At 44.2% G+C, this 13,742-nt stretch overlaps 1 protein-coding gene across 2 annotated transcripts in view; it reads right to left on the bottom strand.

The window, feature by feature from the left end:
- Positions 1-13,742, bottom strand: part of ttyh2 (tweety family member 2) — a 54,241-nt gene that overhangs the window by 36,763 nt on the left and 3,736 nt on the right. For both annotated transcript variants that reach the window (XM_061094533.1, XM_061094534.1), the window contains exon 2: positions 3,638-3,810. In XM_061094533.1, coding sequence (XP_060950516.1) covers positions 3,638-3,810 — 173 coding nt within the window. The remainder of the gene's footprint in view (positions 1-3,637; positions 3,811-13,742) is intronic.

Raw genomic sequence — 13,742 nt, forward strand, 5'->3', positions numbered from 1 at the left:
ACAAAAGAAAGTGCACTTCCCCGGGACATTGGTGGGAAAAGAGCTTAACTTCATATGCTTAGTTCTTAGGTTTTTATTCCAATATAAGTAAATAAGGAAGTGAACAATCAGAAAATAAATTAACACTTTACCTACTTAACAATATCTGTGAGTGAATATGTTTCTAATCAAGATTAAATCCAAATAAATGTGTGTTTCCATCCACTGCTCTTGTGCAAGTAGGAATTATGTGCATTGGAATTAACAGCTGGGGGCCACATGTTAAACATTGTAATTAACATTATAGAAATATGCATGTGATAATTATATGAGGGGTAAAGCACTCCACATATTTGCAAAGGATCTTAAGTGCAAGACTGCGGTTGGTTTTATGAATAACGATGCGGTTCTAAATACAAACAAACCACAAAAACCACACAATCAATTCCTAAAAGCTTCTTCCAGCAGCAGCAGCATCTCAGGCTGTGGTTTTAAAACACAACGTGACCTGCTGGTGAATCCACACAGAACAGAACAGACCTCACATCTCCACTGGGGCCTGACCTCCGTAGTCTCTCTGTTCTAATTTTAATTCCGCTGCATACATGTTTAATGTGAGGAGCGCTTAAGAAAACTGAACATGAATGATTAAATATGACGTAATGAAGACTGGCTGCGTTCGGTGGGAAACAGAGGCCAGTTTGCTTCTTTTGGATAAAAGGGGGAAACACTGAATGTGAGAGAACCAGGCTAAGTGTTCTGTGGTTGGTGCTTTAGTGCTGTTCTAACAAACAGTCATTAAAAGATAGTATGACGTCCAGAATCTTGTTTTAATCCTCATTTTAAATGTTTTGCTTTTAAAACGTCCATATTTTGAGGCCTTTTGTGAAAAATACTTTGTCATTAAATTGAATTTAGTAGATTCGGACAGAGAAGAAAGAAGATGAGACAAAATAAAGGTTATCTACTATACATTAAAGGTATAATTAAGACTTCCAGAGGTGAAGAACATGTGCTTTACACTTTATCTACTACTACAGATATTTTACCCTCAGTTAAAATAGAATCCTACAAGCCTGAAGCGCTGAGCATCCAGGAATCGAACACTACACAACAATAATAAGATGCCCAACAATGCATTAAGTCTAATTCAATATCCTCACTGTCACATGGCTGAGACGTAACCAGTCTCCCCCCCGCCACCAAATTCAATTAGCCCCTTCATGAATAGAGCAGATTTCTGGGACTGATGTAATGGGTTGTGTCTGGTGATGTAAGCGCTGACTGTGTCGTATCAGATGTGTTTTAGTAACTTCATTAGACGGTAAGTGAATCTTTAATGGAGTTAACTTTCTATTTGTTCCAGAGCGTCATCTTTCATTTTGAGAGACACGGTGGGACGTTGCCTGAATGTGATCCTCACCGCCTCTTAATGTAGGCATCCATCCATCCGTCCATCCATCCATCCATCCATCCATCCATCCATCCATCCATCCATCCATCCATCCATCCATCCATCCATCCATCCATCCATCCATCCATCCATCCATCCATCCGTCCATCCATCCATCCATCCAATCATCCATCTATTAATTCATCCTGGTTCAGTGGCTCGTTTACCAGCATCCTCAAAATTAATTGAGATTACTGGAGATCCACAAACATTTGGCTGCTCATAATGTCTCTGACGCTGTAAGAAGTAAGAGGGCTGTGACGATTTCAATGGTTTCTATTGGTTGGGTTGAATCTTGACGTGGTCATTTCACAAATATCCAAGAGCGAGAGCAAAAATGTGAGAGTTTTCCAGAAACGCACACACACAAACTTCCTCAGCGTGAGGAGAACGACTCAAACTGACGACCGAGGACGTTTGTGCAGGAGAAAATTTACACGTGAGAGCGAATCGAAATCTGAGTGTGAAATAAGGAAGTAATGCTCTCGGAATTAAAATAATTAAGATATAAAGGAAGCTCCTGAATCTTCGCCCCGGTAGATGTGAGGTTTGTCAGCAGCAGCAGAATATTTGGAAAATGAAAAGTTGGCTCTTGAGTAAAACTTAACTGGATTGTCTGTGTAGCAGCTAAAGGCTACAACAGCGATATCATTCATCTTTATTGGAGATAAACATAACCTCACTTCACATGAGGAAAAGTTTTCAGTTCGGTTTCGACTTAATGAGATCCAGCCGCTTCCAGCCAAAATAAATCGCTTTGACGCTGAGTAGAATCTGAGGGAAAACACTGGATCCAGACCTTCTTCTTATGTAAAAGGAAACGTTTCTCTTCCCCTAAAATAGTCTCATTTTTAATAATTTAAGTGATATAATAAAAAAATGTGTAATTTCTTTGTGCAAAAGACGTGGCAGCGAAGCTTGAAATTCATTATAGATTCTGTTTGCGGTCCTGTAAGACGAGTTCTGCGCTAATGGGAGCAATACAAGTTTTAATTTTACTCTCCATTAGTAACCTGTAAACGGTTTTCATTTATTACGACGAGAGGCATCATCCATCCAGAAATATAAACAGGAGGTTATATCGACACAGAAATAAATAGGCTACGCTTGATAAACTTTATATCCAAGGCTCAGGGAGTTTGTATTTACACACGTGCACAATCCCATTATTTTTCCTGAGCTGCACTTAGTGTCGATATTATATTCCTACCAACACTTAAGCATGTGTATAATTACTTTACTCTCATCACATGTACTCTTTATAATTCCCTTAATATCTTTAACAAGTCCCACAGTTTATGTCTTATTTGTTTTCTTTGCATTTGTTTAAATTTGTTACAAACGTTTGCTTGGATCACGGATTAATTTATTAGACTTTGGGGATAAAAGGTCAAAGGTCAAGATAATGTTGTTTTTTTTACTTGTGAACGCTTTATCCTGAAAAATACCTCAGGAGAATTCTTTCAAATTTGGCACAAATGTTTAATTAAGACTCAAAGATGAACTGATTCGATTTTAGAGGTCAAATGTCACGTGACTCTCCCACTATGATGGTAAAGTGCTCGACAGTCACAGCTCTGTTCAGGTTACATGTAGGTAACAGCTTCCTGGAAACAGTTTTAAAAGATGTGTTCAAGGAGACGACTGTCTGAACAAAGAATACAAGCCTTCATTCTTTTATTCATGGTATGTCTTCTTTTAAAAGCACATATCCAACAGTAAACTGGAGGAGCAGAGGGTGATCACAGAGATTTCATCCACCACATCCGAGTCTAAAGGAGGTGAACAGCAGAGACATATCAATGACGGATCCCATCAAAAGGAAGGAAATGAAAAGGAAAATATATTGGCTGTGCTATTGAGAACCCAAGTAAATGCAGGAACTAGGAAATAGAAGCTTTGGGGCATTTCAAAAGAGAAGTGGACGGACAGGCGTGTCGACCGGGGAGAGTGACCCGACACACCTGGAGAATACAAATGGGAAAAACAAAAACAGGCAGACGTACACTATGAAGAATCTGCACAGTAAGTTATGGATTTGTGTGGAAAATCCGGATTTCAGAAAGATTCTGTGCAGCTCTGACCAGCAGACATCTTTAGAGAGAGAGAGAGAGAGAGAGAGAGAGAGTGTGTGTATGTGTGTGTTTGTGTGTGTAAGTGTGTGTGTCAATCAACAGTTGGTCATGACAGCTCGTCTTGTCTTACCATGTGATGAGGCCGGCTGCCACGGCCGACCAGGTGACGCAGCAGGAGTTGGTCTTCTTGCTCTCCTCCTCCTCATCTTTGCGGCAGCAGCACAAACAGCTCAGGTAGATGGCGAGGCAGAGGAGGTTGACGCCGAGTCCTGCGGCCACCACGCACGCCAGGAATATCAGAGACTGGAAGAGGAGACATGATACGGCTAGAGTCAGAAACAAAAAGGCCTCGTACCTGGAACAACTGGAACTCTGAGAGACGCGTAACGGCTTTTAAAAGCAACAGAAAACTCAATGTAAAGAAAGATCAATACAACTTTGGTGTTGTTTCACGTTCCTGTCGAGGCAAAGCAAATCAATTATAGCACTTTGCATTGGAAGTAATGTGATTTGAAGGTGTCCTGCTCCATCACAAATACAACTCCTGTGTTCAAAAGTAACTTCAGACGTATTATTCAGACAACAGACACTTTTATTCTATTGTATTGTATTTTATTGTATTCAAATATACCGGCTGCTATGACAACTTAATTTCCCTTCGGGGATGAATAAAGTACTCTATCTATCTATCTATCTATCTATCTATCTAAACTCGTCATATTACGATAAGCAGAGACGTTAATTAGAGTAAATTGAAGTAAATAACATGTGAACACAGTCAAACATTAAGCATCTGAAGAATCTGAGGAGGTGGTGGAAACCAAAAGTGGAGCTAAAAGGGGAGTGAATATTCAGGAAGCCAAATTAAAGCTACCGCTGCTGGGTAATTGTTTGTTAACATGTTGTGTTGTGATGAATTTGTAATTTTATCCGTTTCAATCATGATTCCTTTCTGTTCATGCACAAAAACAAATGTCTTTCTTCTTTTAGCATCATGATGTGAGGATGCTGTTCTGTGATACGTTACAAATAAAAACAAGTGAATATAACTTCCCCGGCGCCCAAGAAGGAAACAAGCTGCATTCTGGGAGCCTGTTATGCTTCTGCCTCCAGCTGGAGAGCAGACACCTCCTCACACGTCCCTGCGCCCACATCGCCCCCCCCCCCCCGTTCCTCCTTTAACCCCCATCCCACCTTCTGCGAGAGATGGAGTGTGGCGACGAAAATAGCAACAAGAGTGTCCTAACAGCCTGAAATGAATTCTGCAGCCATCTGTGAGCAGATGGGTTTATTCAAGCTCGGCTCCTTCCCCCCCCCCACTTGCTCTTCCTTTTTAGTTTGTCTGAAATCTTTCTGGTGCTGAGCCATCTGTTCCCATGCTGTGATGTCATGTGTCCTGCGAGTCGAGCGGCGGGATTAAATACAGAAATGGAAGAATTTGCAGGATTATGTCGACGAGCGGCTATAAGAAGAGGCAGGTAAACTGCAAAAGATTGAAAAATCCCCGGAGCAGCTGTTGGCAACATCTGACACGGCCCTCATCCTGTCAACTCTGCTAATAAAAGATAAAAATTACAACTGCATGAAATGATAAAGCCGTGTTCACTCATTTCGCACCATGAATCTTGGTTTTTTTTCATTTGCTCCCTTCCAGTTAAATCAATATTTCTCTCGCTCCTCTCCCTGTGGCTCCAGCTGTCTGGGTGCAGGGCCTCATATTGTCCCCATTTCACAACCACATGCCGCACATCTGCTCACAAAGGAAGAAGATGCAGAAGTACCCAGGATTTCCCCATGTAACCTTAAGGGTCCAATAGGGTAAGTGTGGAAATTAATGGAAATCTGGCTCCACAGACTGGACTGTAAATGTGTTCATGGGCGAGTTCGGACCAATGACAGACAGAGTGAACCGATGGTGAGGTGGAAAGACAGAGACAGGATGAGAGAAGCCTGTAAATGACAAGGAGATGTGGGGTGCAGGTGGATCACGTGATCGTCGGGGTTTGGGAGATCAAAAAAAAGGGCCCAGCCGCTCCTATCGTCATGGTAACGTGCAGGTTAGTATCGGTGCCCTTGCGACAGGCGGGGAGGACGAGTGAAAGGACGACTTATCACAGTCTATTGGAATTAAACAGCATGTGACAGGCCGGCTTGAATGGCCATGCCTCTGTCTTGTGATTCCTCTGCAGCCTGGCGATGCAGAAGAGAAGGAGGGAGTGTGGCAGAAAGAGGAGAAACAGGGAGGAAATGATAGAAAGCGTTTGAGGAACTGGGCTGGAGCTCCTCGTGGATGGTGTTTGTGATTTAAACCATCGTATGTTCGCCTTCGCCAAGGAGGTTTTTGTCTGCATGCGTTTGTTGTTAGCAGGATTAAGCACAAACTAAAACCCTCATCTCAAAGTGTTAAAGGAATTTAAATGAATCCCTGGATCCACCCTTTTATCAAATCCACTCCAAAAGTTCAGGCGTTCTTTCTCGACTCATCTTCTTTCCTTCCACCAAGTTTCAATAAGTTTGCCTCTGTGGGTTTTGCATAATCCTGCAGACAAACATCCTCCTTGCCAGAGGTAAAAACCCACGTAGTAGGTAAGCAACTCAAAAACACAAACTTTTTGGAGACACATTTATTCCGTGGTCTGGTTTTCCACTTCCCTTTCCGTCTTTTCACTTTCAGACTCTCCACTGTCCTTTGCCTGTCAGGTGCAAGAAATAATGGCTTCTAAATTATGTAGCATGCATTCAGTGGAGGGACGCTCACAAAGGCACGTACCACAACCCCATCCTGGAAGCACCACTTCCCCAAGAGCTCCGACCTTCCATTAGGTTTGAAAACACCAGTTATCTTTGTGTGCACACCCTTCTTTGGTAAAAAAAATCAAATCGTCAGCTCCGACCACTTAACTGCTGCCTACATTAGTGTGGGAGTAGTTTCCAATAAAAGCAAACTGGATGTGTTCACACCCTGCGCCTTGAACTCAAGAGGCAAATTGCAGTGTCCTCCTTGTTTTGCTTCCTCTCAATTGTCCCTGTAGACGGGAGGAGAGGGGGGGGTGAGCACGAGGCTGGAGGCGATGACACAGGAAAGAAAGGAAGGAAGATCCAGCTGAGCGGAAAGGCAAACCCCCCCCGAGAGGGAGAGAAAAAGAAAAATACCCAGAGACGTTGATGGAGAGAATTTTGTGTGCATGAAAGAGTTAAGAAACAGGTAAACACTTTAAGTAGAGCGGTGGTGGCGGTGATGCCAAACGACTGGAAGACAAAGCCAGTTTCCCCGAGTCTTTGTCCGTAATGGGAAGACAAAGACGGAGCTTCCTCACCCACGTGGCCTCCTCCGATATTACTCAGCGCACGGCCCAGTTTCCCTCTGCGGACGCCTTCGCCCCGAGGCGGCAGCGTTGCATAACGTTACGCCTTTATCCCAAAATAGCGAGCAAACCTAGGAATATCAATCTTTAACGGGGAAAAACCGAAGACAAGCGTGCGACAAGACAAATCAGCCACGAGCTCGGCCTCGAAGCACGACTCACGGAGGCATTTACATTTAAAGGATGACACGCAAATGAACTCAGCAGAGCTAAAAGGGAGAGAGGGGGGGGGGGATTGTTCACAGATAATATCATGAGGCCCCCCGTAGGAACTTAATTTAATGCAAAGCTGCCAACATACAATCAATCTGATTCAATTATGGCTGCAAGTAATGTCTTTTATCACTATTGACTGGTCCATATATTTTTTTTCAAAACCAAGCAGTTGTCTACCTGGTCATCGGAAATGGTTTTAGCCCGGAATCCAAACAGAGTTTAATATTTCTATAACCGCACAGTGAATGCTCATCTTTAAAAAAAAAGCCCAATTCAAAAACTGTTCAATTCCAGACAACAAAAATGTCTCAAACGTCTCAAAAGTGGTTTGCATGAAAACATCATTTAGAGCCGGGCCACTGTGCTGAAGTACACTGTGTGGCTGTGTGTGCCTAATGACGATAATCTGGTAAATAACTGTGAGGTTTTAAAAGAAGAAAAGGAAATGCTGTGGAAACAAACAAAGGAAGATGCACTACACACAAACACACACACACAAACACACACACACACACACTCACACAGTCACAGCCAGACACCTATTAGACAAAGGGAGAGGCATAATGAGGTAGTAATAGCCTGGAGCAGATATGACCCTGAGGGGACTGCGTTAGTCATTTACACCCCCACCCCCCCCGGTCCCATCAGAGGTATGACGAAGGCCGATGGGAGGATGACGGCACCGATGTGGACAGTCTGATAAATGGCCACTGAGGCTCTAATGGCTTATTATGAAGCCTTGTGAAAAACAGGACAAAAGACACAGAAGCGATTCTAAGATAACTGGCCACAGCAGAGCAGCTGCATCGGTTCTTAATATTAGATGATGTGAAAAAGCACCAGAAAAAATAAAAACCTCTGAATGCTCTCAAGACTACAAGACTTTCTTTTTCTGGGAAAAGAAATCAATAACTGAGGAGAATCTGTGCCGCCCCAGAGCGAGAGCAGCTGTGGGAGGAACAGCTCAGGCAGAGGTGTAGTAGTGATATTTGTTTTAATACCAGAGTGAACCTAAGACACATTTACTAAGGGTTCATTTCATTTTAACAGTTATGCAACAGCTGTGCTTACGGTGGAAAGTAAAATATGTATATGTAAATCAAACATTAGAGCGACTTTATGAACGGTTTCATCGTGTTCTTGCAAAGAAACTACTGAGCAGCATTAGACATCGCCATGGAAACAGGTGAATAAATGCAGGCAATTTGTATTTTCAATACTAATGCATTCGCTTGTGCAGATTAAGTGAAGCCACTGAGGAGCGTCTGAGGAAAAAGCTGCAGTGCAGAGGTCAAGCTCATCCAACAGGAAATGGACTGTAACTTATCGTTATTCTCAATCATAAATTCATCTGACACAGTTTTCTTTACTATCTTTGCAGGACACACTTCACTGTACGTGTAAGGACTTAAGAAACAATGTGTGTACTTCAAGGTTTTAGTTTGGTCCATCTCATCACTGAACATGGAGGAGGCTGGAGTTATGACCTATACTCATGTGCTTGGGATTGGAATATTAGCAGTGTCCCAGCAGTGAACTCGGGCATCACTGCATCTATGGTTGAGGATGTAAAGATCCGTGTTCAAACCTTCACAGTCCAGCAGCTTCAACTTCATTTCATCAGGACTCCGAAACACTGATTTCATGCAGAAATCTTTTATTTCCCCAGAAACGGTGACCTGAATATCTCCCACTTGATGAGCACTCCACTGTTTAAACCAGGGGCACTTTACTGAAGCAGCAAGAAAAGAGGTAGAAAACCGGAGGAGATGGAAGATGTGATGTACGTCAAGACAGATGCAAATCCACAGCAGCCTAAGTGGTGCGTAGCTCGTACCTTAAGCTGAGTGCCCATTAAAAATCAATTTTTAAAACACAAGTTGTCACCATAATTAATATATAGAGACGGAAAGCCCCTCCATCTGTTACGGTGCATCTGCTAAGTAGGACTGAGTCACACAACAGTTGAGGTCCACATGTTGGTGAGTGGAGCTAAACACACGCTAAGAGATAGGAAGTGGCTTCAGTGAGCGTGGTCGCTGCACAGCAGGGGGCAGACAGCTGTGTGTAGGTGGAGAAGGTCTCAAGGCTCGTGTGCATCCATCTAAAATGTGTGTGTGTGTGTGTGTGTGTGTGCGTGTGTGTGTGTGTGTGCACGCAGACGGAATGGACAGTGACATTCCTTTGACATAAGGGATAAACGGGTGTCAGATCCGTTTGAGGAAGTAGAAGGAAATTCCACCTTAAAGGTCAAAGCCTAGGGAGCAGCAGGAGCCTCTTCTTACTGCTGGAAATCATCAGTCTTCGGCTTCCACTGATTATTAATTATTAAATTCTACAGATCCACACAGTGGGGGGTGACTCCCAGGACACAGGTTTTTTACAAAAGTCTCGTCAAAATCAACGAAGTAAAGGCGGAGATGTCCTGTTAAGTTTTTCAAGTACCAACAGTACTTGATCCTACAGAAAACAACAATGACACAATCGAGCAACACCAATTGTTGCCTGGGAAAGTGACAAAGTACCAAAGCATATTGAAAACACCTGACCCCAAAGGTTCCTGTCCTTTAACCGTAAACGTAATTTAGACCCTGGTTCCTGCAAAGGTTCCTGTCCTTTAACCGTAAAGTAGCAGACTAACATAATTTATACTCTGGTTCCTGCAAAGGTTCCTGGTAACTGGGGAAATGGTGGAAAATGCATTTTTTTGGATTAAACAGCAGAAGACATAATAAAAACCACTCAGGTTCCCTCTGGAAATCCTATTGTCACGATTCTCAAATACATCAGTTTAAATAATAAATACGTTGGGCCTTTGAGGGTAGAATGAGAGCTGCCAAGTTCCATGAGCCATGTGGCCGATGACGGCAGCACCATAAGGAGATCCACCCCCCCCATGGAGGATCAATGGAGCAGTGCGAGTCCCACTGCTGCTGCCTGGTCCCCAGTGACACTCAGGTGAAAGCCCCGGGGACCAGAGGTCATCCAGTCCAGTGCTCACAGCTGGGACACCATTACCTCCCAGTAAAGTGACCCCGAGGGATTTGAGGAGACAGGATGTAAAGGATTCCTTATTAAATCTGTTCTGCTGCTCTGCCCTGAAACCTCTTCATGAAACAAACCGAAGGTCCCCGGGCTTTGTGAAGGTAAAGCTCCGCTGCTCATTTCCTGTGCTTTACGCTTTTTACCCCCAAAGAGAAATGTTTGGCTTATTCCTGCAGTTCTGCACAGCCGTCGTAAATCTCTCTCCCCAGCATCTGCTTCTCCGAGCTCACGGGACATCTCTGGAGTGCAGCGAAGCTTGTTATCTCCCCGTTTCCATGACGCCCTCCCCTGAACCCCCCGAAGCCCGGACCCTTCCCTCGGGGGAGTCAGGGGGTCATGGTTTTGATGGTATACCCTCACAACAAAGGGAACCCAACACCAACCCCCCAGCTTCCACGGAGGAGCAGACTTTCATTGTGGGGTTTTTTTCCGCTGGAGGGGAATGTGTCTGCATGAATCCACTTGTCCCAGTTCCTGCCGAGCCGGCGAGTGGGCACACTTGGTTTGACGGCATTTGATCTCCCCGACTAAAGCTTCTTATTGCCAACGAATATGATGCAACCAAGAAACAGTAGAGGAACACCAAACAATCACAGCCCCCCCCCGGCACGAGGGACGGCCGTCACACTTGTCACTTCCTGTTTGAACATTGTTAGATCAGCGAGGTACGGACGTGCTGCCTTATTAGCACCAGCCTCGCTAATACCATCCAGCCAATCAGGTGATGCTAATTACTGGCTGCCAGCACCATGGAGACAGATTGGGGTTAATGATCTTCCTTGGAGGCCGGGGGGGGGCCACCGCGATCGCATCGTTCGTGCAAATGCAAAACACAAACGAGGAAGAAGAAAGAAAACACGTCATCAATGCGACGGAGCTGATGTGAATCGCTGTTTTCACAATGAGATCAAACAATCATTCGCAGAAACAGGGAGGTTGATGTGGGAGGAGGAGCACGGGGATAACAAGAGGTTTTCATTAAGAGCACAAATAAGATCATGTCTGAGAGAGCTGAGCAGAAACTGTTCTTTTATAATTTCATGCAAAAAACAGTCGATGCATTTAGTTGTAAAATCAGCTGTGATTCGCTCGAGCTGCGTTAAGTTCAAATGGGCCGAAGCAAAAATGCAATCAAACCCTGGAGCACCATGTGATCAGAAATATTCACAAATGGATGTTTAGCCAAATGGATGAATATTTTATCCCCCATGACACTTCACATGGATTCTCTCAAATCTTGCACACGAGTGGCTGCGAGGCGACGGGTACATCCATTTTAAATCAGGAAAGGGACGTTTGACGTGAACGAGGGAGGAAGGTGAAAGGAAAAATGCTGATGAACATAACAGAGAAAATAAAACAAGAGACAGTTTAAAAAGAAACAGAGCGGTCTGGAGGGGGAGACTGTCTGGATGCGCTCGGCTGGAACATTGTTCCCTGAGACTCTCTGTGAGAAAAGCCAGTGAAGCAGAAAGGTTGAGTGTAGAAAGTGTGTGAGTGTGTGTGTGTGTGTGTGTGTGTGTGTGTGTGTGTGTGTGTGTGTGTGTGTGTGTGTGTGTGTGTGTGTGTGTGTGTGTGTGTGTGTGTGTGTGTGTGTGTGTGTGTGTGTGTGTGTGTGTGTGTGTGTGTGTGTGTGTGTGTGTGTGTGTGTGTGTGTGTGTGTGTGTGTGTGTCGCTGTAATTGAACAGTACAGCCGTGGCTTGTTCGTTTATGTCGTATCGTTCTAGGCCACGGTACGAGCAAGATAAAAGCTTTTAGAAGGAACGTGTGAGCTGAGATAGACATAAAAGAGACCAGTGGTGAGATGGGAAAAGAGGAAGTCGAGCTGCACAACCCAACGTTGCTGCTTTCATACAAAAACTACGTACTAGCCTTTAATCGATTTATGATTTAATGATAGTGCTGGTATTTGTGTTTCAGCTCTGTGTGTTTGGAGAGTGTCAGAGTGTCAGGGAACGAGCAGCAGCCCACGTGGTGACGGACGCTTCAGACGGCAGCTGGTACACACTTGTTTGGGTGACAAAGCAGGAAATGGAAAAAAGGGAAGTCAGATGGACCAGGACCTGCTGACCTACACATGATGTCTGGCTCAACACAAACACACCCACACACAAAGTCCCACACACACAACAAATATAAAAACAAGTCCCTTGTCCCACGTATCTTTCCAGAGAACTGAGGAGATGAGCAGATAATCTCAGGAGTGTGTGTGTGGGTGTGTGCATATCCCCAAAGTCTTTTTATCTGAGTCCAACAACTTCCAGAACTTTTCCAAGCAGACAATTAAATAACTTGAGAATTTTCCCCAAAGGAACAGCAGCTTGTGTATTGATAGAAAACAGAAACTGGAGACAGAAAAAACTCTGGTCAGGTGATTCAGCTAACAGGCTCCACCTACAACAGCAGTGTCCGACAGAGGGTGAGAAAAACACACACACACACACACACACACACACACACACACACACACACACACACACACACACACACACACACACACACACACACACACACACACACAGGAGGACACACACACGAGGCAACACACACGAGGACACACACGAGGACACACACAAAGCACAGTGAAAGATCCTGACCCTACATTCCATCACATTCAATGGCCCAGAGCCAGCGGAGGAATTCACCAGGATTGCCCACACTGCAGCCGGCCAATTACTATTCCACTGTGGAGGCATGTGGACTGAAGCTTTTTGATTCTGCTGCTCAACTCGATCCACAGCAGCACAAACACTCAACATTCACTCAGTCATTTCTCTGCGGACGTTAAATTGTTGAAAATGTTATTTGGAATCCAGTTAATCGTCCCTGAGAAGAACTAAAGAGCTTCAGAATATCCTTAAGAGTCATTTGCTTGCATGGTTAGAATATCTAAACTTGCATTTGGAGTCTGGTGAGGATGCGTGTGAGTTATTGGAGTTCTCACAAACCGCCCCGACAGACAATTTCCTGTCCTGAGTGCCTGTAGGAACACAACAGGAAAGATTCACATCAAGCGACTGGGAGTGTCGATGATGATCCTGTTCTGGAAAAGGATGTGAAACTTGTAGAATACAAATATCTCAGGATGTAAAAGGAAGAGCCGACAAAGACGCCGACTCGGACTGAAGACGAGATTCTAGAGTATTTGGCGTTAAGGGCGGACGCAGGTGTTGATGCGATGTTAACAATAACAGGTCATGTCCTGCCAGCTTCGTGCTCTACCCAGGTGACCCCCCCCCCCCCCGTCTTTGTTGTTGTGAACGAGTCCAAGAATGTGGAAGCCAAACTCCTGAAATGTTCTGATCCCAACATTCTGCAGAGTTTGTGACTGTAATCTGCTTTCTGGTACATGACCACTGACCACATTAAACTGGTTACATTACCCTGATTGATTCACTACTAGGGTTGCAAAGGGGCGGAAAGTTTCCGGTAAATTTCCGGGAAGTTTAGCTCGGGAATTACATTAGCATGCTGATTGAGGATTGTTCATCTGTTCATCCAGCCTATTTCCATTAATTTATCCATCAATTGTAAAATATGTTTACAGACGATTCCAATTGTTTGGCTAACTATTTATATCTCTGGCATTGCATTAGTGTTTTTTTACA

This window comes from Limanda limanda, chromosome 21 (assembly GCF_963576545.1).
Source record: "Limanda limanda chromosome 21, fLimLim1.1, whole genome shotgun sequence".
In the NCBI taxonomy this organism is placed as follows: domain Eukaryota; kingdom Metazoa; phylum Chordata; class Actinopteri; order Pleuronectiformes; family Pleuronectidae; genus Limanda; species Limanda limanda.